The sequence below is a fragment of the Mchenga conophoros genome, linkage group LG12, assembly GCF_057382185.1.
Source record: "Mchenga conophoros isolate Kocher_MC1m ecotype Shallow Benthic linkage group LG12, M_conophoros_male_GT1.1, whole genome shotgun sequence".
Taxonomy (NCBI): Eukaryota; Metazoa; Chordata; class Actinopteri; order Cichliformes; family Cichlidae; genus Mchenga; species Mchenga conophoros.
The window spans coordinates 153,614-180,601 of NC_140537.1; the positions used below are offsets into that span (position 1 = coordinate 153,614).

Here is a 26,988-nt window from a genome sequence, read left to right on the forward strand (position 1 = left end):
AAAACGAGGGATTTAGGAAAATGATCAACACCCTAGACAAACGCTATACAGTGCTGTCCCGCAACTATTTTTCTATTGTTGCACTACCTGCTCTATACACGCAGTGTCGAGCAACGGTGGAGACGGAATTTCAAGCAGTACAACATTTGGCGGTAACAACAAAACGTGAGACATTTGTTGTTTTTATGTTTATTTATTGTTTTTATGTTCAGTCTCAACTGTTACGAAGTTGATGCGCAGTTAATAAGTGCAATAAATATTTATACTGGAAAAGAGAATCGTGATCTCAATTCTAAGCCAAAAAATCGTGATTCTCATTTTATGCAAAATCGTGCAGCCCTACTGCAGACGATCTCCTCCGTGACGTCTCTCCTGTACAGTACAGAATCGCTGCATCGATTGCTAGCAGTGTAACTCTGAAGTGCAGTACTGGATGTCCACGAAACGTTTTGCAGCGTCAAAAACTAAAATTGGCTACTTGATTTCACCTATCGCTGGTTATTTTTAGAACATAACACCCGCGATAAACGAGGGACAGCTGAGAAATATAACATTTGAATCCCTTTTCTCTTTTGCTCTGAGGTGCAGGGAAAAAATATCAACAAGTCGATGAACATCATTTACAGATATATTGGGTAAATGCCCAAGACATCTATAGAAATGTAAATTCAATCATCAGAATCAGAATACTTTATTGATCCCTGGGGGAAATTATTTTTTGTTACAAATTGCCGCTTGATTCATTCATTTGCTTAACTTGTTTTGGACCATAAACCAGGCGCGAATAGGACACCGGAAACAAAGCTCCCCAAAGGCGTTTCCGCACCGGAAGTAGCATATGCTAACGTTCACACAGTCAATTAACGGAATGATACACTATGATTTTCAAATATAAACAGAGTAGTGACACTTTCCAGGCAGCATAAGTTAACGTAATCAGTAATTTAGACAAAGTACCTCACAAACTGTAGGCAGATCTCTAAAGGAAAACACTAAACAGGAGATTTTTTAGAAGTTTAAACATCTTGAGTAACATCTGAATAATGAACAGCACCTGTAGTACCGTCTTTAGGGAGCTTTTTCTGGAGGGACAGTTTTGTGACTCTGTGATCCGAGCTGGAGATGTTGAGTTTAAAATTCACAGGATCATCCTCTGTAACTGCAGTGCATACTTCAGGTGAGCAGGCCTGTGTTGTTTGGCTGTGGTTGGTTCTGCATTTATCCTACTTCAAAGTTTTCATGTAACACAGTGCAGCAGGTATTGGGAGGTTTCAATGTTACACTGTACTTTTTGACCACTAGAAATGTTCTGGAGCAATTTTTAGGGGGGGAAAAAATCAGTCCTGTATTTTTATTTAGTTATTTATTTTGGGAGGTTTGTTGGGATACATATATAGTGTAGGTTTGTGTTTGACTCCACAATGAGCCGTTAAGAGGTAGTTTGAAAGATTACAGACGCTATAAACTGGCTTTCTCATTATATTTCATCAGCACGACAACAGCAGCAGCAGTTCTAATAAATTTGTGCACAAACTGGCCTGCACCAAAAGGACCACATCAGTGGTGATATTAGCTGTGCCTTCACCAGTTTAGCTGAAATTGTATGTCTAAATAGGCAGGTAATCAATTTGGGGCCAGACTGAGAGGTGGCCAATGATATGCCATTTCTGTTGCATTGGGACATGTCTGCTCTTTCCAATTCTGTCTAGTCAGTAAATTTGATAATGTGAAATTCAGTTATTATATTTGCAGCTATTTAATGCCTGCTGTCCCCTGTCGCCCTAACCCTGTTACTGTATAGGAATATTTGCTACAATGCCTAGACAACTCTATATCTTTCTGTCTGTCTAAACATAGCAGCAATGCTGAATGTTTTTCTGCACGTCTGAATAGATGACCTTAAATAGGAGATTGCCCATTTGAAATCAAGTCATTTTAGATTTTTGTTACTTTAATTTCATATCTCTTTGATCACAGTTTGCTCAAGTAAGCATGCAGCTGAAAATTATACAAATGCTATTTAACTATGAGCTGCACGACATCAGGTACTTTTTAAGTTCCATGACAGAGAGACAATGTGAAAATGCTGATCTGAATCTGCACAGGGATCTCTTCTGCTACAAACCACTACCATCAAACAAGATCTACAACTTCCCCACTGTGTCTCCAAAAGCAATGAGCCTCATTTTGGAATATGCCTACACCCAATCTGTTGTGGTGACGGAGGACAATGTACTGGAGCTGTTGGTGGAAGCAGACCACTTTATCGTGACTGGCGTCATTCAAGCCTGCTGCGACTTCCTGGAGAGGAAGCTTTGTGTAAATAACTGCGTCAGTATCTACAATCTGGCACAATTACACAACTGTCCTGACCTCAGGGGAAAGGCCTTTCTCTACATCCTCCATCACTTTGAAGAGGTTGGTGCACTCTCCTTGGAGTTCCTTCAGCTCTCTGTGCAGCAACTATCAGATCTTATCGAGAATGATGAGCTCAATGTGAAGCAGGAGAGCACTGTGTTTGAGGCCATTCTCAGATGGATCAACTATTCCCCTGTGGAACGTGGGTGTGACATGCCCGCACTGCTCAAGCAGGTAACTGAAAATGGGATATCAATTTAATTGCTCCTCTAAGTGCATTTATTTTGTTTATTACTCAGTGAGGGGCTGTTGAATGAATGGTACAGTTTGAAAGTATAGAAAGCAACTTCCGCTGTAGCAATTTGAATTGGGAATAAAAAATAAAACATAAGCTTGATGCCTGATGCAAAAAAAAAAAGAAGTTTGATTGTACACTATTGTGTTTACAGAGTTGGGTGTCCAGGCCGCCCACCTGCTCGCCCATCAGCCTTTTATGGCTGACGTGTAAAAAGCTAAAATTGCAATGGCAGAATTACTCAAACTTAAAGCTTGGTAATAGAGTTAATGTAGGGGAATCATTCTTCTTCATTCTTAATCACATTGGGGGGGGTGTTTCTAATTCACTTGGGAGTGTGCATCAGAAGGTGCTCATCATTTAGTCCTTAATAAATTGTAAAAGTATTATTTACACTTGCGTCCAGATAAAACTGGCCGTTGTTTTGTACTTTCAGAAGTGCATTATTGATATTGTGTCTGAACTGCACTTTAGCTTTTCTGACAGAAAAGTTGACTATGCCCATCGTGTTCTGCCAGAACTTACTGACTGGACCTTAGGCATTTACAACAGGACACACCCTCATTGTGGGACCTGTTTCTACAGCAGGAGGTTACTCAGTGCTCAGATAATGGCATTGAAACTTGACTGTGGCACCACTGCTTGTTTGGAGGTAATGCCATGACCTGCCATTGCTGTTTGGCAGGGTGATGTTGTGGCTCTTTACAGGTAATGTTAGGGTCTTTAAGGGCAATGCCACAGCTGATTGGAGGCGATGCCAGGAGCTACCATAGCTATCTGGGTGATTCCATGACATTTTGATTATAGGGATAGTGCTATACTTCACTAATGGGTGGTGGCATGGTGGCTACATCCGACTCTTATATACAGTCTAATGTTGTATTTCTTGCCTTTTTCCCTTATGATTCTTGTTTTCATCCAGGTCCGCCTACTATTAATACCCACTGAGTACTTGGTTGGCACTGTGAGCAGAAATGATGTGGTGAGTAGTAGTCCGGCATGCATGGATATGGTAACCACTGCCATGAAGATGCTAAATGAGTCCATTGTGGAGAGACCTATGCCCCAAACACGCCTGCCGTCTGAAGTCTTATTGGCCGTTGGTGGATGGGAGAGACCTTTCCCAAGTGTCAAGATTGAGTTGTACAATGTTCGAGCTGACCACTGGGTGCCGCTGAGCTGGACACGGTATCTGGGATTCTACGGTTGTGCTTACCTCAATGGATGTGTCTATTGCATCGGAGGTTTTGATTTCATAAGCTATTCAAGTCATGTGAGAAGGTTCAGCCTCACCAACCAAACCTGGACAGAGGTGGGGTCGATGCATGAAGAGCGGGGCTTTCTCAGTGTGGCCACACTGAATGGCTGCATATATGCTATGGGCGGGTGCCAAAACCAAAAGAAACTGAAAACTGCAGAACGATATGAGCCTGACACCAACCAGTGGACTATGATTGCATCGATGCACAAGCGCAGGGCAGAAGCTGGTGCTGCAACACTACACGGCAAGGTAAGTGGAATTGAGGTAGTGGAAGATCTCTGCCATGTTGGTTTTGTGGAGAAAGTGGTGGACAAAGTTAACTGGTAATGCTAACAACCTTGGTTAACAAGCTGCGTCAATAAAATGTACAGTCAAATAATTCCATTAGAAATGCACCAAAAGATGCCAATGCCTTAATCTGTCAGTACACGTCCCAAAGCAGTCACAAACCCAAATTTTAGCCAGGACGCTATCCATATGGATTAGGGTTTTTTTGGTTTTTTGTGTCTGGCTGTAAAAATGATTTTTAAGGCTATGTAGTTGGATTTACAACATATGGGGATTTATTATCTTTTGGAGCCAGCCAACCAACGCATTTATGCACTGGAACATGAGAGCACAGTAAAATATTACTTTTCTGTGAGTTTCTGTGCAAAAAACATTTTTTAATAGTCTTATAAAGCTGGCCAATGGGAGTAATTTTTAAAAAGTGAATTTATTTATTTATTTTTTTAGATTAATGTCATGAATATTGAGAAAGACATTCTTTCCTTGGTTGGTACTTTTTTTCTTGCAAACTTATAACAATCCTGCAAAGGATTGTTTTGTTTTTTTTTTGGTTCGGTTGGGATCTCTTTGTTAATTTAATCTCAGTAAATATATGTTTTTTTTAAAAAGAATATTATGGCTTGGCAATTTCTTTATTCCTGTTTTATTTGTTTTGCTTAACATGGCACTGATTTGCAAATGTACTTTTCAGCTTGAGGGCTTAATCATCACTGGACATTTCTGTGGAAAATATGAATAGTTTATGAATTGTATCAGTTTTATAATATTTTATTTTTAAGCTAAATATTTCTATTACCATTATTCCAACAGCTCAGGAGAAGGTTATGGTTACTTCACCCTCACATCGTGAAAAATAGCAATTTTATAATTTCTGCATCCATATTTTCTAAGTCTGCAAAATACAGAAAATAAATGCAGCAAACCTCTGCTAAAACTAAATGTTTTAGGATAACACCATCATTTTTAGATTTTTACTACTATTATGCAAAGTAGCTATACAGAAATCTGATGAAAACATTTTTAGTTTTTCACAAGCGCATGGCACAACATCGAAGAGCCACCTCCACCGGACAAGACTCAAAAGTCCATCTGCATCTAAAGGACAAAGGTCACTCTTTCAAGGATGCCAATGTTCACATTTTGGACAGAGAGGACAGATGGTTTGAAAGAGGAGTGAAAGAAGCCATTTATGTCCACTGTGAGCGACCATCTTTGAACAGAGGCGGTGGCTTACGACACCAGCTGTCTGCCATCTATAATCTAGTTTTGAGTTCCCTTCCCAGATGTCTTAACGCCCACTCACATCCTGGGCCATCTGACCTGAGGAAATCACATGATAGGGTGGGGCCAGGTTTCACAATGAGCTCACGTGAAACCCTGGCTGATTGTGACCTACACCCTCTTTCACACCTTGGCTCATGTAATTAGGTAGAGGATCATCAGGGGGTCCTTTGTCCCTCTTGGGGGGAAACTCCCACAGGGCTTAAATCTGGGACTCTCCACCATTTGACTCTTAGAACTGAAGAAGCTTCTCGGATGAGAGGTGAAACGTCTTCAAGCAACTTAAAGAAGTCCAGATGCTTTTCTTTCCAAGCTCCTTAGAATACGATGACCTGGATGACTGAGAACCTTCACAGACATTTTTAGTGTTTTTAAGTTTTTTCTGGAAGCTGAAACATTTAATTCTAGTAATTTTGACTTAAACGTGATTTTAATTTCTAGGTGTACATTTGTGGTGGTCTTACTGAAGATGAACCTCTGTCATGTGCTGAGTCCTACAACCCTGACACCAACCAGTGGACACTGATCACACCCATGGAAACCGGGAGGACTGGGGGAGCCGTGGTCGCCTACAATAACGAAATCTATGTAGTAAGAAGAGCTTAAAACATAATCTTACTACGGACAGAAATTCAAACATGGAATGTTTACTGTACCTGTATTTGGGAGTCTGTATTATTTTCCAAGTACCATGTACTGGATTATTGGAATGTGATTTCTATAATTACCCTAGAATCAGATATTTTGGAATCTGGAGACCTATTTACTTTTTTACAACAGAACATTTTTACGTTACAGACTGTAACAAGTCCTTTGTCTGCACAGGTTGGTGGCTTTAACGGTATCACTCAGTTGCGTAGTGTCATCGCATATGACCCAAGAACAAGACACTGGCGCAACATTGCTCCCATGTTACACCCTCGTAAAAAGTTCGGCATTGCAGTGCTGGAGGACCAGCTGTATGTGGTTGGAGGTTTCTACAATGGCGGCTTATTCTGCAATCTGGAGTGCTATGATGAAAAGACCAACAGGTGGTACATTGTCAGCGACAAAGGGATGACCCAAGGTGCTGTCAGTTGTTGCGTTCTGAAGCGACACCCCGATCTGACTGCTTATCTTCGATAATTATTTCACATAAAGAAATAAAGAAATACATTTTTCATCAATAAAAAACTGGCTGTTTCTCTGCTTAAGATCCTGAGGTCTGACATCCCAGTGAAAAAGTCTCTTTTAGCTGAACAGAGAACTTGAACTTTCTTTTCAACATGATGGGCATTTGCAGCTTCCACATTTTATGGCCGGACTGGAGCTCTCTGCCCTTTACCAATCCAGCCACGGGCCCATCCATCTGGCCCATCAAGACTCACTCTCATTTCATCAGTCCATAAAACCTTATAAAAACCAGTCTTGAGATATTTCTTGGCCCAGTCTTGACGTTTCAGCTTGTGTGTCTTGTTCAGTGGTGGTCGTCTTTCAGCCTTTCTTACCTTGGCCATGTCTCTGAGTATTGCACACCTTGTGCTTTTGGGCACTCCAGTGATGTTGCAGCTCTGAAATATGGCCAAACTGGTGGCAAGTGGCATCTTGGCAGCTGCACGCTTGACTTTTCTCAGTTCATGGGCAGTTATTTTGCACCTTGGTTTTTCCACACGCTTCTTGCCACCCTGTTGACTATTTTGAATGAAACGCTTGATTGTTCGATGATCACGCTTCAGAAGCTTTGCAATTTTGAGACTGCTGCATCCCTCTGCAAGATATCTCACTATTTTTGACTTTTTTGAGCCTGTCAAGTCCTTCTTTTGACCCATTTTGCCAAAGGAAAGGACGTTGCCTAATAATTATGCACACCTGATATAGGGTGTTGATGTCATTAGACCACACCCCTTCTCATTACAGAGATGCACATCACCTAATATGCTTAATTGGTAGTAGGCTTTCGAGCCTATACAGCTTGGAGTAAGACAACATGCATGAAGAGGATGATGTGGACAAAATACTCATTTGCCTAATAATTCTGCACTCCCTGTAGTTGGGCTGGATCAGGTGACTGAATCCTCCCTTAGTTACACTACAATAGGTCTAGCCTGCCGGAGGCTTCCCATGATGTGGTTTTATTAGATTTATTTTCTTATGCTCCACTCTGCTTTTAATCATTATTTATTATTAATCTTTGGCTCTTTTCCACAGTGTGTCTTTTTTCCTGTCTTCCTCCCCTCACCCCAAACCAGTCACAGCAGATCGCTGTCCCTCCCTGAGCCAGGAACTCCTGGAGTTTTATTCCTGTTAAAAGGGAGTTCTTCCTCCCCACTGTCACTAAGTGCTTGCTCTAAGGGGGGGGTCATCTAATTGGTGGAATTTTGTCTGTATTATTATTGGGTTTTTGCCTTATGATATAAAGCACCTTGGGGTGACTGTTGTTGTGATTTGTTGCTATATAAATTAAATAGAATTGAAATTGAACAGATTCCTTTACTTTTGCTGAGAAACCAGAAAGTTTTTAGTATCTGTGACACAGATACAGGTGAAATACACTGACTTTCTTCCCAGTTTAGTCACTTACATGTTTATAATAAAGGTCTGGAGTCACATGACAAATATACTAGACACACAGCTTGACTTTACTGCAAACAGCAGCTGGCAGCATGTTTGTGACTTCATGAGTACTTAAACTTAACCTTCCTGATTTCACCACAATAAAATCCACAGACACATCAATTGAAATTGAAAATAGCTTGAAGCGGCAGCTAACACATTCTTAATAGCACGTATTTTTTAAACCACAGATTATGCAGTTATACAGGTATTAGTTTTTGCTTACTGATAAGCTTTAGAGGCACCATGACTGACTTGCTCAGAATATTTTCCCAATTTGTATACGCTGCAGACGATCTCCTCCGTGACGTCTCTCCTGTACAGTACAGAATCGCTGCATCGATCGCTAGCAGTGTGACTCTGAAGTGCAGTACTGTATGTCCACGAAACGTTTTGCACCGTCAAATAATAAAATTGGCTACTTGATTTCACCTCTCGCTGGTTATTTTTAGAACATAACACCCGCGATAAACGAGGGACAGCTGAGAAATATAACATTTGAATCCCTTTTCTCTTTTGCCCTGAGGTGCAGGGAAAAATATCAACAAGTCGATGAACATCATTTACAGATATATTGGGTAAATGCCCAAGACATCTATAGAAATGTAAATTGCCGCTTGATTCATTCATTTGCTTAACTTGTTTTGGACCATAAACCAGGCGCGAATAGGACACCGGAAACAAAGCTCCCCACAGGAGTTTCCGCACCGGAAGTAGCATATGCTAACGTTCACACAGTCAATTCTACACGAAGACTACTTTGGAGCTCTTGCCCTGGAAGGTCATAACACGTTCACCCTCTTGAGCTCCCCGAAGGCTGCAACACGCTCACCTCTTTGGCCAGACACAAAACTTTTCATGATGGTATTCAAGTTAGCTACAACTCACCCATCTGCAGGAGTCCCCTCAAAATGGTCTCGGTGGTGGCTAAAACACAGGGCTCTGTGACGCCTCCATTTCCTTTGCTTTAACAGCTGGTAGGACAAAGGTACCTTTTTCCTCAGGGGTGATCAGCCCGTCCACGGAACAGTTGTTCAGCGACCACACTGACCATCCCATCCTCGTCGCCATTTTGTTGCGGAAGTTTTCCACTTAAATAAAGCCTGCAGACGAGCAGTGAGCGGTAGCTAACATTCTTTAATCAAAGCACACAAAGAAAAGACAAACAAGCTTGTGGAGCCCCTGCATGACCGCGGGACAAACGGTCAGCAGAGTTCTCCCTGAGCCTAGCATGGCTCTCAGTTAAATACTTTCTCCAGGAAAAAAGGCAGTACACAGCTGTTTCACACCTTAAGGTTCACACTCCTGCTACTTCCCAGAGTCCTCGAAGAGACAAAAGACTCTTCCTGTGGAGTTCCTGTTCCCCCCAACATCCTTACTGCACCCCCTCTTAATGTATGAGTGTCAGACATGTTAAAATCCAGTGGCACCAAGGCATCATACAATAATGTGATTAATAAGTGAAAGAAATTCCTATACAGTGTGTATTTGTCTCTTTCAAACAGGTGCCGGTCCTCACCTCTGCAGTGCTGCCGTCTCCTGTAGCGCTGCATGGTTCTAAGCTACGTTTTCTTTCCTGTTTCTGTTGTTCTTGTAGTTTTTGTCCTCAGGTTTGAAGTTTCTGTGTTGTGCAGCTGGTCTGGTCTGTCTCTAGACAGTTCAGGCTGCACCCACCAGTAAATGGTGGAGGCTCACAGCGACATACTCAACACACAAGTTTCTGAACTCTGCATGATGGTTTCTCCGACGAAGTGAGGGCCGTGAGGCACAGCTCCCCGTCCCCCGGTGACCCTGCTAGGTCCACCTTCTTAGGGAAACCCTCTGCAGAGGAGCTGACAGAGCCAGGAACTTGTGAGTTGTGTTTGTCCGCTGGTCTGGTATGTCTAGACTTTTACTAGATAGATCAGGCTGCACCCACCTGTGAAACAGGTGGAGGATCACCAGGACATGCAGAACTCGCTGACAGACTCCTGGCCACCTCTTGCCTCCTTAGTAGAAAGGGGCCACTCCCAGAGGCGGAGGGCTGTGAGGCACCGTCCGCCGGGCCCTCCCCTTTGGGAAAACCCTCAACACTGGGCCGAACCTTGGAGTTCTGTATGTCCATTCAGGCACACTCCATGCTTGATCTGTGGGCAATTCCTCTCAGAAGTGGAGGTCACGGTGGAGGCGTCGGAGGGCGGAAGGCGTTCCCTCAGTGGCTCTCCTCTTCTGAGATTGTGTAAAAACAAAAGTCAATGTAGTGTAAGCAGCTTGAAATGAAAGTAACTGAACTTGTTGAGATGGTTGATCAAACTGAAATATTACTGTCATGGTCCAGTTACGCTACATGTATATGTATTTGTTTTTGTTTCTCTCACTTTCTTTCTTGCTTCCCTGCTCACAACGCGATGCCTGGGCGGACCTAATCATGGGCTCCCGGTTGCTGTCCTCACACCTGCAAGCAATTTCTCACCTGAGGTTCATCATCCTGTTTACCAGCCACTTCTGAAGGCAGTTGCTTGGAGCCCTTTGTCGCTGGACTACTGTGTAACATTCGTTAGTGCAATTCCAGCTTTGGAAATATTTTGATTTCTCTTTGTGCTTTGCTTGGCATTTAACATTTTGTCCTTGTATATAGATTTTCCGTGCCCCGCCTTGAGACCCTGTTCGTGAGTGTGGCAGTTGCAGTGAGCCTGTGGAGCCCCCCCACCCTCCATGGACCTGTGGATTTGCTGGACCCCTTCTCCCCACTTGTATATAGTGCACTCTGTGTCATGTAAATAAAAAAATGTTTATTGTGATAAACATTAAATGATAAATGTCTGCGCTTGAGTCCTGCTCAGCCTTGACAATTTTTAGTCACTTTCGGTTCAAGCTGCTTAGATTCCCATGATCTCACATTTGCCATTTGTGTGTGTGTGTGTGTGTTTGTTTGTCCCACATATTGCATACTCTGCTTTTGTCCTAAAATCGGGTAGGAAGTGTCTGTGTGGTTGGGCTGGTCTGGTCTGTCTAGACTTTCACTAGATAGATCAGGCTGCACCCACCTGTGAAACGGGTGGAGGGTCACCAGGACATGCAGAACTCTTGCCTCCTTAGTAGAAAGGGCCACTGCCAGAGGCGGAGGGCAGTGAGGCATCCAACCCCCATCTCATCAATAGGGGGGTATGATCTGAAATAACAATAGATTGATAATTGCAAGTTTCAATAAGTGGAAGAGGACATTTATCAGTGACAAATGAATTTATCCAATAGAACATTTTGTGGACAGGAATATAGTCGGAGCATGCCCTGGATGAGTATCCTTATTAGAGCTTCTTTCTAGGTTAGAGAGCACACAGCTTGTACCTCCGGCTAAAATGAGATTGTGTGTTGTCATATCCAGAATTCACGAGAATTAATAGACAATTAAGGTTTCATCATCCCATTTGGGGGCGTAAATGTTGGCTTAAATCAGTTCATAAAGTTGTCCATAAAGTCCATAATGTTGGCCAACCACAGTAATACGGACCCATAATAAGGACCCATAGGATCAGATAAAATGGTTGATACAGGAAATGGACGTTTTTACCAATAAGGATGGCCACCCCTCTGTCTTAGAGTTAAAGTTGGAATGGACTATTTGGCCAACCCAACCAGTCTTCAATCTATATCGGTCTGCTATACAAAGGTGAGTCCCCTGTGGAAAAGACATAGCAGATTTTTTCAGTTGTGTAAGCACCTTTTTGTGCTTAACAGGGTGATTCATAGACTTAATGATCCAACTTACAAAGTTGGCTGCATAACCCGTAAGCTTCGCCTGTATATTGACAGCAGCCATAGAGTTATCTAATCAAAGAGCAACAGTATGAACGTGTGTGTGTGTGATAGCCACTAACGTCTAATCACACTTATGTGAATTAACTTATATTTCAGCTATTTTACTTTAAATGTAAGTGATATTTTCTTTTGAAAATCCTCTAAATTAACTAGTTTTAACTATAGACCTGGTAACTAGTCTGGGATATTTGTAGCTGATGCTCCATTTTTGTACCAGTAGGTGGCAGTGTGAGACCATGGTTTGGCCTGTTGTTAGTAGTCAGAAGCATGCTCAGCACTGTTTTCTCATAATGTTACATGTACTCCCTGCCTTATCATTTCTTTCCTGCTTGCAGGCTAGTATTGTACCAGAAATAGAAAATAAAAGCAGTCACACCCGATATATTGCATAGATTAGTTATTAAGGTCAGAAACTGAAAGCACAGAAACATTGTTTAGTCTAGTAAATTCAACGTTCTGTAATGTTACTGATCGGCTCCACCTTTATAGTGTGTTGTTTTAGTTGTTTGTTTTCTGCCATAAAGTATTTACTTAAATTCAGTGCACATATCAAGATGGTAGTGATTACACCATTCTTTCGGAATCTTTCGAAATTCATGTATTATCTTTTTAGCATTCATTTTGAAGCGAGTTTCATAAGAAAATCGGCTTTGTCTATGACAGTGGAATATGTTCATTCTCTTTGTCTATCTGATAACGGAACACGTATTGAGAATATGTGAAATCCTTTCTCGCTCTTGACGGAAGCAGTTGCATCTTTTCCCTCTCCCTTCCCTTATCTTTCCTGCTTGGCTTCTCATGTCCCTGTGTATTCTCGTGTAACTTTCTAACCCTCAGAGATTCTCTCAGTCTTGTTCTCTAAGACCTAAAGAATTATGAATTATCTTTGATGAGAAGCCTGGGCTCGGGAGAGCCTGATTGTCCTGCAGAGCCCCTTGCTGCCGGATACTTGGTGGTCAGTTGCATCGTGTGTCTGGCGACACTCTCAATAGAGGACGTTGAACGAGATCTACCCATTTGGAACCATGATAACAGAGTTCTGGCTGATTGGAGCTTGTTTGAACCTGGCTTATCGAAAACAAAGAAAGCAGTCCCACAAGGCTGGCCGACGTGATTGACGATGGGCAATCTCTGAGTACTCACACTGCGTTTATTGAACGCAATATGGATAAGATCTTAGAGAAGCTCACGGCTCTGCAATGGGAAATTGACAGATCAAGTGACCAGTGATGGACATTAGACCAACTGTGAAATTGCATGCAGTTGTTCACATTAACCCAAACAATCATCTCCTTCACTCATTTGGCTCCTGAACAAGAAATTCTCTCTGATCGTATCCTTCAAGGACACCTGCGTCGGATCAGGACTGTTGACTTTCCTTAACCAGGTAAAAGGACACTCTCTCAAGTTGAACAGGACACACACACGTACACTGACGCAGATGTACACTCACCCCTCTCCCCCCTCCAAACGCCTCCAATGGTTGCACCCACCCGATGCAGACGGCGATTGACCGGGCCAGCGTGGAATCATGCTGCTGTCTACACTGGCGACCTCTCACCCCATTTACCCATCCCTGTTGCTTGTCATGTGTTTTCATGGTGTTACAGTGTGAAGATTCATGTGCTTTTTGTGCTGAGGAATTTTTGTTTTCTGTTCTCATACTGATCCCCTACCAGGAGCTCAGTCTGAGTAGAGTTCTCTTTTTTCCTCCTCCACTCCCCTATTGTGTTGTACATTTCACTGTTTTTCTGTAAGCTCCCTGTTCTGACCTGTCTCCCCAATGTGATGTTTGTGTAATGTATGTATGGTCAGAAGGGGTCCAATTTTGCTGCAGGCAACTGCAAGTGACAAATAAAGCTTCATCATCATCATCATCATAATGTGAGCTATTTTTGGAAAAAGTAAATACACAGTTGTACTACTATAAAGTAACAAAAGACTGCATGAGCTTGAATTGGAATAAATAATGGAGCAACGACTAGCCACGTCTCCCTGGCTAGTAATTTCTTTCCTGGTTGCAGGAAAGTAATTTTGGAGTAATTTTTGACCAGGATATGTCCTTCAATGCACATATTAAACAAATATGTAGGACTGCTTCTTACATTTGTGCAATATCTCTGAAATGAGGAATATCCTGTCTCACATTACGCTAAAAACCTAGTTGTAACACATGATACTTTACCACTACAGAACGTAGAGGAAGTTAGGATCTTGGGTTCATGTTCTCTAGAAATCGACTAAGGAGCACGTGACACACAGCTAAAAGAACAGTTAACATTTATTTAAACAAAACCATAAATAGTCATTCAACAATTCACAATGAGAAAATTCCAATAGTCCATGTTTGTCAGCCTGTGTACTCAGTTCAGAGTTCTTTTCAGTCTTTTCTGTTCAGGTGTGTGAAGTGTGTGTGGATAGTGTTAATGTTAGTAGTACTACCCAGGTAGTGTATTGTTTTGTTTTTTTTGACACTTTTTATTTGTTTAGGAACATTTTTATGCAACAAGATAAAAGAAAAAAGAAAAAACAGAAACAGTATGAGGTCATGGGAAGATAACATACACCTGTACATACATCTGCACATCCACACATACATACGTCAACAAGTCTGCATTGCTAATTCTATGCATCAAAGGGTGCTGCCACAAGCTGTAAAGTCCAGCCATTTTCTCCACCGTCTCCTTCCCAAATCTCCCTACAGTCGCAGAGTGAAAGTCATACATTCCATCAATTTGACGTCTTCCACTATAGAGGTAAAAAGTGTTACAGTGGGAGGATCTCTACAGAGCCAGCGTTTTGTTATGGCCTTCTTCGCAGAAGCCAAGAGAACTTTCAGAAGGTAAACATCATCTGCAACTAAATCGTCTGTAAAATATCCCAGATACAATGAGGTAAATGTACAAGACACGTGGAATCCCAACACCTCTGTAATTATCTTTATAACTTCCGTCCAGAAGGGTCGTATGAGTGGGCAGGACCAGAATATATGACCGTAATCAGCCATGACTTCCCCACAATTCCTCCAGCAAAACGCAGGTGTAGCACTGAATTTAGACTTCTGTTTAGGCGTTATGAAATAGCGTATAATGTTCTTCCAGCAGAAGTCCCGCCACATGTTGGAGTTAGTCGTGGTAAACTGTGTCTCCCAGATCCGTGCCCACCCATCTTCTGTAATCACAATGTCCATTTCTTTTTCCCATTTCTGCTTTATGTAAATCGTTGAGTGCCCTTTGAGCTTAGTCAGACATTTATACAGTTTACTTATCAAGGCTCTGTTACTCCCAGAGTCATAAGCATCAATGAAAATATTAACAATCGAGAAGTCTCCACGGACACAGCTCTTCAGTCTTTTGCCAATATAGTCACGGAGTTGCAAGTATCGAAAAAAGTCTTGTTTCCCGAGATCGTAAGTCTTGCATAGGGTATCAAAAGCCATAATTTTAGATTTTACAATAACCAAACACCCAGCAGTGATTCCATGCCACACCCATTGTTTAAATCTACTATCGTGGGAAGCAGGTAGAAAATCAGGGTCATACGCTGGCCACCTCAGAAGTTTTATCTCTTCCTGGAGTTGCGCCTGCTTGACCACTCCCCTCCATATTTTTAATGTAAAAGTGACCCAGTGGCTGGGTGTCAAGGTATCGTCCAAATCAGAAGCCGCGTGACCAAGTCTAGACTGGATTGGCGTGTCTGAGAGAGACATCTCAATAGTCTTCCACCTCGCACAAAAAGATGGATTACACCAACACACCAAGGACCTCAGCTGAGCAGATAAGTAGTAATTCCTTAATGAAGGTAGAGCCAAGCCCCCTTTGTCTTTCGGCAACTGCAAAGTAGAGAACTTCACCCGTGGTCTTTTGTTAAGCCAAATGAATCTCGAAATCTGCTTATTCCATTCCCTGAATTGCTTCTCTGGAATTTGAATAGGTAAAGCAAGAAAAAGATAGAGTAGTTTGGGGAGAATATTCATTTTAATTATCTGTATCCTGTTGCCAAGGTCGAGAGGGAGCAAGGCCCAAATGTTGAGATTGCTATATATTTCTCTATTAATACGACTGTAATTAATATCGTACAGTTGTGTCAGATCTCTAGGCAGAAACACTCCCAAATATTTGATAGCAGTTGCCTCCCAATTAAACTTGAATTTTGCCAGTAGTGTCTGGTCCGGAGAAAAATTAAATGACAGAACTTGAGTTTTTTTGACATTAAGGACATACCCTGAATACAGGCCATATGTTTCCAACATCCCCATTAATACTGGTATACCTGAGCTGGGATCCATGATTGTCACCAAGACATCATCTGCGTATAAACACACCTTGTACTCGTCCCCTCCTATTACAATCCCTTTCAACGATGTTTCCTGACGTATAGCCTGGGCTAGAGGTTCGATAAACAAGTTGAAGAGGTAGGGGCTTGCTGGACACCCCTGTCTACATCCTCGTTCTAAAAAAATAGTATCGGAGAGGCTACCGTAAATTTTTATTCTGGCAGTAGGGAGAGAATAAAGAGCTTGGAAACATCTTATAAACTCGCTACAGAAACCAAATCTTTTCATCACTAGGAAGAGGAAGTCCCAATTCACTGAATCATATGCTTTTTCAGCATCTAAGCTAAGAATAATTGAGCTTTTTTTCTTATTATTAATGTGTTCGATGATGTGTAAAGCTCGTCTAATATTATCGTGGGTTTGTCTATTTTTCAAGAAACCCGTTTGGTCTTCATCAATCAAAGAAGGCATTACAGCATCCATTCTTCGCACCAAAATAGTTGTGTATAGTTTATAGTCTGAGTTCAGGACACTTATCGGCCTATAAGATTTGCAGTTTAGTCTATCCTGTCCCCCCTTTGGCAAAACCGATATGAAGGCCTCCTTCCAAGAGGGAGGTACCAGACCTCCTTTCAAAATGTAGTTAAAACTAGTTTCCAACAGGGGAAGAAGGCTTTCCCTCATGGTTTTGTACCATTCGGCAGGGAGCCCGTCGGTACCTGGTGATTTATTGGATTTAAGGCTGGAGATAGCTTTAATTATTTCTTCCCGAGATATTAAGGACGTTAACTTACTATTTGCTTCTCGACCAATCGTAGGCAGGTCTAAGGAATTCAAAAAGTCAGTCATCTTATTTACATCACCCTGAGTAGATTGACTATATAAGGATTTGTAATACTTTTCAAACGCTTTTTGAATTTTATCCAGGTCAGTTACAACATTGTTACCAACCGGGTCTCTAATCTTATAAATATTATTTTCAGCTTGCTGTTTTCTAATCCGCCACGCCAACTGCTTCGCCGCCTTAGGCCCCGCCTCATAATACCTCTGTTTCATGAACCTTATGTTTTTCTCTACTTCTTCGCTCAATATCTTATCTATCTCCTGCTTAATCTGTCTGATCTGGTGGGTTACTGTAGTATTTTTATCCTTTAGACCTGACTGTTCCAAGGCCATTAATCTATTCTGCAGTTGTAACAATTCTTGTGACTTTTTCTTTTTAATCATGGTCGACCACGCAATTATTTTACCTCTGAGGACAGCTTTGGCTGCATCCCATACAATACTGTGATTTGTCTCTCCATTATCATTGTCCTGCAGGTACAAGTTAAGATCGGCTGTCATTTGTTTCACAAAAGCGGGGTCATTTAACATACCGGTATTTAGTCTCCACAAAGTTGTCTTCCGTGTCCCGTCCAAATGTAACGTTATATAAAGTCCACTGTGGTCAGAGACATCTCTTGGACCTATTCTGCAATCTTTTATCCTGTGTAAATCCCTATTAAACATAAAACAGTAATCTATCCTCGAATACTCTGAGTGTCGAGCAGAGTAAAAAGTGAATCCTGACGCTGACCCATGGATAGATCGCCACACGTCAATAAGCCCTAATTCCGTTAACATTCCTTTAACCCGTTTCCCTCCAGACGTGCTTTTCCTGTCCCTATTATTTGAGTCTAATCTGGGATTTAACAGTAAATTAAAATCTCCTGCACAAATAAGAGTTCCCACCGTTTCCTTAGAGATCAAATCAAATATCTTCTTAAAGAAGCTTGCGTTGCTTCCTGGGGGTGCATAGACATTTAATAGTGTGACCGTCTTATTCTCTATTCTACCTTTTACTAAAACAAACCGACCTTCCTTATCACTTATAGTAGATATATGTTCAAATTTTATTTTATTTGAGATAAGGATAGCTACTCCTCGTTTTTTCCCGGTCCTATACGATGAATAAAATGTATGTCTGAAACCCATCTTTTTTAATTTCTCATGTTCTGCATTATCTAGATGAGTTTCTTGCCAATATGCCAAGTCTACTGTCTCCTTTTTCAATTTGGCAATGAATTTGCTTCTTTTAATAGGGCTATTCAGGCCATTTACATTTAGTGACAGCATTTTATAGAAATTATAAGCCATCAAGTGGATATGTGGAATACAACATAATCAACCCAGACCTCAGAACATCACAACCAGAACTCACTGAACAGCAAACACACAAAACATTAACAGGAGCTTCCAATACAAAGGATATAACAGTATCCTTTGACATTGAGGGGACTGGCCACAGGGTGGGGCCCCTCATCCGACAAGAGGGGAGTGACCGACAAAAAAGCCAAAAAAGGGCAAAAAATAAACGAAACAGTCTCTTATCACTACTAGACATAACGTGGTGGTTCTCTAACCATGTCCGTAGGCACCAACCTAAAGAAATATGAATTCTGAAGGATACGAAAGTCAGTGTTCCTGCGGTTAGATTATCAAAACTCTACCGCCAGCTATCTCACCGTTGTCCCGCCATCAGCTGTTCACTCGTCTGCTGACACTTTTTCTTGCTCCCTCCGGAATGCTTGGAGTTTTTCCCGCACGTGCTGCTGGAAGCCGCCCCCGCAGTGTGCTGTCTGCGTTTCCCAAGGAAGTAGCTGCTTTATCGTGTCCTCTGTCATCCTGTTGGTTTGGTTCCCCAAGGTGATCTTACCCACGGCTATTCCCCGCTTTCTTAAATCCTCGGCAGCTTGGCTCGCGGTATTATATGGGACATTGCCTGACGCATAAAACACTCGCATCTTACTTAGTGGCGTCTGGAAACGGATCCCGTTGTCCTTCAAAGCCTTCTTAACTGGGATATATTCCCGTCTCCTTTTCTGCACTTCCAGAGAGTAGTCATGATCGAAATACACCCGTTTGTTTTGGATATGTACCCCTTTGTTCCACGCCGTGCGGAGAATCTCTTCTTTAACAGAGAACCGGAGGAAGCGCACTATTATTGAGCGTGGTGGGGCGTTCGGGGGTGGTTTCGGTCCCAACGCGCGGTGTGCGCGCTCAATGCCGAGAGCACGGTCCGGGCCGAAATCTTCGCCTAGGTGTTCTTTGATCCGATTTTCAACAAAGGTAGTCACCGACGAGCCCTCCGAGTTTTCCGGTACGCCGTAGATCCAGATGTTCTTGCGTCTAGCGCGGCCCTCCATATCGGACACCTTTTCCTGAAGCGCCCGTTGATTTTCCAACAGCTGCACAAGTGTATCCCTAACACCAATGTCCCAGCGTTCCGAGTCAGCCATGTTGTCCTCGACGTGCTTTAGCCGACCAGTCATCTCCTCCACCTGATCCGCCATCTCGTGTAATCTTTGATTCAATTCCTTAGAGAGTTCGGCCATTTGCTTCTTTACATCCTCCCGAAATTCCGTACCGAATGCTTTGAAGTCACTCTTCAATTCGGTTCGCAATGTAGCCATTTCGGCCACCAGTACGCTACTCACAGCATCCCGAAGCCAACCCAGACCTTCACCTCGGTCGCCATCTTGTCCCGATGCGAGGCTTGCCTCACTAGCCGCGGCGTCCTTCTCCATTTCACAGTCAAGAATGTTTCGTAGCCCGTATCCTCCCTTTTTAGATTTATCCCCACTCATTCTTGAGTCGAAAAATGGCAATGTAGCCCTAATACAGCTCTCGAGTCCGGGGAAACACACGGTTGGTGCCGGAGGTCACTCTCTATGCGGCCATGCGGTGCTACGAGCCACCGGAAGTTCCCGGTAGTGTATTGTTTTGAGATCTCATAAGCTTATCTGTCAGGAAGTAACGCGTCTGTCACTTCTAAGTAGGCTGCAAACCTTCCTCCATCGCAGCTGGGATCCTGAATCCTGGCTCGCTGCAGGTGAATTTACTGGTCTCACTCGCACAATTTCACACTCCAACAAAAAGACCAACCTGCACAGGGCAGTGAACACATTTTGCATTAATATTATAAAACAACTTAATCAACACTAGTGACCATACACCTCTCATTTTCGTATATGACAACTTAATGCAATCGATAATAACAGAATTAAAGAACCTTAAAACAGTTTCCATAGGCACTTATCACACAAAATTAACTCACATCTCCTCTTTTGTGAACAGCAGTAACAATAATCCAGCGCTTACTGAATTGTGAGAATGCTCCTCATCGATCCTCATTGTACTGTTTATGACATTCCATATACCTTTGTGTTATCTTTATTGTATTCTAACATTTTAATACAATATTCTCTTTTACAGGTTCTCATTATATTAGATAGTTTGTTTTTTGTCATTCATGGTCTTCCTGCATAGTTGTGCTTCATGTTGATTTCAATCACTGAGCAGTTTTTATCAAGTAATGTGTGTTTAATGTGTTTTTAAAAATGCTTCGTAAGGTTTTTAACGTCTTTATTTTCATATACAAAATTCCAATCTTGCTTTAAAAGTTCATTTTCAAGACAGTTAAATGTCTTCTCTGTTCTAATTCTCTTGTAAATAATCTTATGTTCATCTCTGTTAACTTTATGATGATAAATTATAAGCCGCAAAGACTGGTAAATGGTCACTTATATCATTATCATTGACAGACTGTGGCTGTATCCCAATTCAGGGTCTGCATCCTTAAAGGCCGCATTTCAATTATCACAGCGGCGCAGCGGCGCGCTGAAGGCTGTCCCAATTCGAAGGCTGCTCGAAATGCGGCCCTCAAATGCGTCCTTCATTTCCCTGAATTTTAAGGACGTGGCGGTGTAGACTTTTTAAATTAGAGAAATCTCATTCTAAACGTAGTTCTGTTCGGAGACTTAATATTGACGGTATTATAACTGATGATCCCCGAAAAGTCTCCACCTATTGCTCCAATTTTTATAAAAATTTATACAAGTCAGAGTTTGATGAGAGTGCTGCTCTGAACTTTATGGAACAAATCCCTGATGTGCGAACAGTTAAAGAAGATCAGATGAGTTTCTGTCATAGGCCGATATCTATTAGTGAAGTGCTACCTGCTATTCGACGTCTTAAACTTAATAAATCCCCAGGAACCGATGGCTTAACCTCTGAATTTTACATTACTTTTGCAGATCAACTGGCTCCATTTCTTCTTAATGTATACATTGAAAGACTTACAAATCAGTCTATTCCCCCCATTTTCTCACAAGGTCTGTTAACCCTAATCCCAAAGCCAAAGAAAGATCCCACTTATATTGACAATTGGAGGCCAATTTGCCTCCTTAATAATGATTATAAGTGTCACGGCTGGCGGAGGGAGCCGTGTGGTGTGGAGGAAAAGGAGGACCCAAGATGCAGCGAACTGATGACAGAGTGATGTTTATTTACAAGGTGGTGGTGGTGGCAAAAACAGGCAACTCAACATGAGCAATTACAAACCTAAACTGGGAGAAACTAAAGACAAACCTGAGACCATACAAAAGTGGTGCGGGGCAGAGAGACGCAGAGACAGGAACGAAACACCATAGAATGCAGAGCTACACGGAGGAACGCAGTGATACATGGATGAACGCAGACGAGCCGACAACGAACACAGACCGACACCCACTAAATATACACACACAAGGTAATCAGGTAATCACACACAGGAGGGAAGAACAGCTGAACCTAATACACCTGGGGACCGGAGGAGACAAGCTGAACACAATAACAACAGACACAGACCTTCAGAACAGAACAGGAAATCCAGAACACGAGCCTTCAAAATAAAACAGGAAACAGACTGATGTACAACACAACACGGGGACATGAACAGAGCACCAAGGACAGACACAGGTAGGGCTGACAATACACCAAACTTCAGGTTAACCCTAACTAATACAGATCAGAAAAAACGCAAAACGCTGGGTCAACGACCCAGGACCATGACAATAAGATCCTAGCTCAGATCTTTGCCAAAAGACTGAAAGCTGTTTTGAATGATATTATTGATGAAACTCAGTCTTTTGGCTTTATGGCTAACAGACACATATCCAACAACATTAGACTTGTTTTTTACCTAATTGATTATGCAGATTTGTGTAGGGATGATAGCTTTATCTTATTTATAGATTTCTGCAAAGCGTTTGATACGATTGAACAAGGTTTTATTTTTCAGGCTTTGGACAAATTTGGCTTTGGTCCTTATTTTCAGAATGCAATTAAAACAATGTACAAAAATGTAAATTGCTCCATCAAACTACAAGCAGGTACATCACCTAGGTTTAACTTGAACCGCAGTATCAGGCAAGGCTGCCCCATCTCCCCATACTTATTTCTCATTTGTGCTCAACTTCTCTCTGATAATATTAAACACAGTCCTCTGAAAGGTATAACAATTGCAGATGAAGAAATATTCATTAGTCAACTTGCTGATGATACCACTCTCTTTTTAAAAAATGCTTCACAGGTGCAGATGGCTATTAACACAATTAATGCCTTTTCTTTAGCTTCAGGACTCCACCTAAACATTGGCAAATGTGAACTGCTTGCCCTTAGAAATTGTACCAGTCTATCTATTGCTGGCATCCCAGTGAAAGAGTCTGTCACTTACCTTGGTATAGTCATTAATAAAAATCAATCCACCAGGTGCTCCCTTAATTTCAGTCCAATTTTGGACAAAACACAAAAAAAGCTACACTCAACAAAAATATAAACGCAACACCTTTGTTACTGCTCCCATTCCCCATGGGATGGACGTAGAGACCTAAAATTCATTCCAGATACACAATATAACCATCCCTCCCAAACAGTGGTCACAAATCAGTCCAAATGTGTGGTAGTGGGCACATCTGCTATATTGAGATAATCCATCCCACCTCACAGGTGTGCCACATCAGGATGCTGATCTGACATCATGAATAGTGCACAGGTGTACCTCAGACTGCCCACAACAAAAGGCCACCCTGGAATGTGCAGTTTTGTCTCACAGCAAAATGCCACAGATGCCACAAGCAATGAGGGAGCGTGCAATTGGCATGCTGACAGCAGGAATGTCAACCAGATCTGTCGCCCGTGCATTGAATGTTCATTTCTCAACCATAAGCCGTCTCCACAGGCGTTTCAGAGAATATGGCAGCACATCCAACCGGCCTCACAACCGCAGACCTCGTGTAACCACACCAGCCCAGGACCTCCACATCCAGCAGGTTCACCTCCAAGATCGTCTGAGACCAGCCACCCAGACAGCTGCTGGAACAATTGGTTTGCACAACCAAACAATTTCTGCACAAACTGTCAGAAACCGTCTCAGGGACGCTGAACTGCATGCCCGTAGTCCTCATCGGGGTCTTGACCTGACTCCAGCTCGTCGCCGTAACAGACTTGTGTGGGCAAATGCTCACATTCGATGGCGTCTGGCACGTTGGAGAGGTGTGCGCTTCACGGATGAATCATGGTTCACATTGTTCAGGGCAGATGGCAGCTGAGAATGTCCCAGTTCTTGCATGGCCAGCATACTCACCGGACATGTCACCCATTGAGCATGTTCGGGATGTGCTTGATGTGCTTGGAAATATGCACATTATCTTTTCCTTTCTATTGGTAGGTGGCACAGTGCACTTGTGGCAAGTAAGCAAGCTAGAAGACTGGCAAAGTTATGGAAGCAACACATTAACAAGAGAATTCTGAGTAAAACCAAAGTTACTTTCCCTAGTAACTAGTTACTTTGAAAGTAACGAGTAACTTGAAGTAACTGAGTTACTTTTGAGAGAAGTAACTAGTAATGTAACTAAGTTACTATTTTAAAGTAACTTACCCAACACTGGTTACTAGTTACTAGGGATGGGTATTGTTTCGGTTTATCCAATACCGGTGCCAAACTGGTACTTTTGAAACTGTGCTGCTTAAACGGTGCTCGAACCGGTGCTTAAAGAATGGAGAAAACAAACTTTGTCCAAAAGCCTCCCATGTTTAGCTGTTTTTTTGTAAAAAGACAACAATGTTAGCCTTTTCTGCAGCTATAGGGCATATATGGTATCACTCTTGGCTGAAGCAGTGCTTAAACAACGGAAAAAACACAAACTTTGTCCAAAAACCTCTCATGTTTAGCTGGAAACAGGAGTATCTGCCATCAAACAAGAAGACAGCCGCATGTAACTACAACGGTGTTTGCTAGTTAACCTTACATGCATTAATTTAATAACGTGGTTAGCCTACTCAACGTAAATTACACACGAACAACATTAAACTACTCGCCCAGAGAAGAACTGCCATCATCATCCGTCATAATTTCTGCTACACTGGCAGGGCTAGGGGCCAGGACTCTCCTCTTCGGGTTCTTGGGGGATGTTGCTAACTCTGTCGAATTCCACGGAATACGTCTATCCTAGGTGTTATGCCTGGATTGAGCGAAACATAACTATAAATCTGCTTGTACAACAGTTTGATCACTTTGCAAACTTTGTTTCCAAATCCATAAAGTTCTAAAGATCGAAATAGAAAATTATGGTCTATTGAATCAAATGCTTTAAAAATGTCAATAAATAATATCAAACTTTCTGAATTGATAAAGGATCGGTAGTCAATCATATCTATTAATCTTATGTTATTATGAATCTGCCTTCCTTTAATAAACGCTGATTGACACTCATCAATTAGTTTGGTTAAGACGCTCTTAATCCTATTTGCATATGCTAAGGCTAATAATTTGTAATCATTACATAAAAGTGTTATGGGTCTCCAATTGTCTAGCACTTGTAAATTTTTGTTTGGTTTGGGCAATAAGGTTATTAATCCTGTTTTCATTGTTGGGGATAGTTCTTCATTTATTAAACAATCCAAAAAAGCATTAAATAACAAATCTTTAATGTCTTGCCAAAAAGTTTTATAGAATTCAATCGTTAGGCCGTCATTCCAGGTGATTTTCCATTTTCCATTTGTTTTAGAGCTGTTTCTAATTCAGATATATTCAAATCTTCTTCTAACCATTGTGGCGGAGGCGTGGCCCCGGGTGCAGCTGCAGGGGAGGAGTGGAGCAGAAGGCTCAACAGGGCGGCGCTGCGAGGCCGGTAAGAACAGCTGATGGTGTTTATGTACTGATGATGGTCTCCCTCCGCTGTGTTTATAGTGAGACGGGGAGGAGCGGCCAGAGAGAGATCAGCTGGACTCGTGAGCTGTCAGGCTGTGCGACCGATTCAGCTGTCAAAACATAAACGTCAATAAATATGGAAATTGGCAGTACATACCTGCGTGTGCGTGTGTTTGTGCCTGGTGTATTCCACAAGTGGTGCCGAAACCCAGGAAAGTGCCGGTGGGGGAATGTCCGACCCACAGGCCGTGCCACCCGCCCAGCCTCTGCAATTCTTGGCGCAGATGCTGGCGGAGATGGCGACGATGAGCCGGGATCAGGCGGCCGACCAGCGTGCCCACCTGGCCGCGCTGCGGGAGCAGACGGACCGACAGACGCAAGTTCTGGAGCGGCTGGTCGGGGCCGCTGCCACGCCGAAGCCCTCGCCACTGTCGGTGGCGGTGCCCCGGATGGGGGACGGGGACGACCCACAGGTTTTTTTGGAGACCTTCCGTGCCACGGCGGAGGCTTGCCAATGGCCGCAGGAGGAGTGGGCTCCGCGGCTGCTCCCCCTGCTGTCTGGGAGGCACAAACAGCGGCCCTGAGTCTGCCTCCGGCGTCGAGGAGCAGCTTCCCGGATGTGAGCCGGGCGGTGGTGGACAGGCTGGGGCTCACCGCCGAAGACCATCGCCGGCGGTTCCGGGCCTGTCGGCTGGCTACAACGGACCGACCATTCGCCTGGGCCCGGCAGCTGCGCGACGCGGCGGTGCGCTGGCTGCAGCCGGGAGCATCGGAGGGCGAGACGAAGCTGGTGGACAAGGTGGTGCTGGAGCAGTTCACGGAGGGATTGCCAGCGGAGACGGCGAGATGGGTCCGGTGCCACCGGCCCGCAAGCTTGGAGGTAGCGGTGACGCTGGCGGAGGACCACCTTGCCGCTGGAGCAGGGGAGCCCGGGGACGCCGGACGGAGGCCGAACAAACATGCCCCAGTGCCGGCCCCGAGGCGCCGTGTGCCGGCACCAGGGCAGGCAGAGCGGCTGCCGGCGCTGAGCCCCACTAACCCTTTCGCGGCGTTGGTGCCGTCCAGGGGAGCCGAGCCGAGTGGAGCCGCCCCGGAGCCACGGAGGGCAGCACAGACGCCGGGGCTGGAGTGTTGGAAGTGCGGGCAGCCGGGACACCTGAGGAGGGATTGTCCGCTTATGGAAGTGGGGCAGGTGTCTCGCGTTGCTGGCGCCCCAGCACCCTCCCCCGGTCCAGGAGGGACATACAGTATTTCGGTAAGGACTCGAGGGGGTATACGCCAGGCGTTGGTGGACACGGGCTGCACACAGACCCTCGTGCACCAAGGCTTGGTTCGCCCCGGGGCATTATTGGAGGCAGAATGGGTGGAGGTGAGGTGTGTTCATGGTGATGTGCACCGGTACCCCATAGTGCCGCTGCTGTTAAAATACAAGGGCCATACACATAGGGTAACGGCGGCGGTTAGCCCGCGCCTGTCGCACCCCCTGATTCTGGGTACCAATTGGCCAGGGTTTCATCAGCTACTGGGGCAGTACGCGGGGGTGCGATCACGACCGGAAGCGGGGTTGTAGCGTGTGCGCGGCTTTCAGCGGTGACGCGGGGTCGTCCGACACCGACTCCGGGGGGGAGGAGCCGGCGGGTCCCTCACGGGACGTCCCGCCAGCCCCGGAAGTGTCCCCCATGGGTGATTTCCCACTGGAGCAGTCTCGTGACGGCACCCTACGCTCAGCCTTTGACCAAGTGATGGCTATTGATGGTCACGTGGTGCGCCCTGAGGCCGCGCAGACCTACCCGCGTTTCGTCTTATTAAATGACCGATTATATCTCTCT

The 26,988-nt window shown here is 43.6% G+C and overlaps 1 protein-coding gene and 1 pseudogene across 1 annotated transcript; both read left to right on the top strand.

The window, feature by feature from the left end:
* The first annotated feature begins 1,043 nt into the window (after positions 1-1,043).
* LOC146561807 (kelch-like protein 10) lies at positions 1,044-6,608 on the top strand. Its single transcript, XM_085294666.1, has 5 exons — positions 1,044-1,177; positions 2,106-2,592; positions 3,576-4,163; positions 5,925-6,074; positions 6,309-6,608. Exons 1-5 carry the CDS (start codon positions 1,044-1,046, stop codon positions 6,606-6,608), a joined length of 1,659 nt encoding a protein of 552 aa, XP_085150792.1.
* An 18,691-nt stretch (positions 6,609-25,299) lies between these two features.
* The window catches only part of LOC146561808 (uncharacterized), a 4,095-nt pseudogene continuing 2,406 nt past the window's right edge, over positions 25,300-26,988 (top strand).

Bases quoted from the DNA above. Each gene is read 5' to 3' on its own strand.
- LOC146561807 (XM_085294666.1), top strand. From the start codon at position 1,044: ATGAACAGCACCTGTAGTACCGTCTTTAGGGAGCTTTTTCTGGAGGGA. The intron at 4,164-5,924 runs GTAAGTGGAATT...TTTAATTTCTAG, and splicing joins CTGCAACACTACACGGCAAG to GTGTACATTTGTGGTGGTCT. The intron at 6,075-6,308 runs GTAAGAAGAGCT...TTGTCTGCACAG, and splicing joins ACAATAACGAAATCTATGTA to GTTGGTGGCTTTAACGGTAT.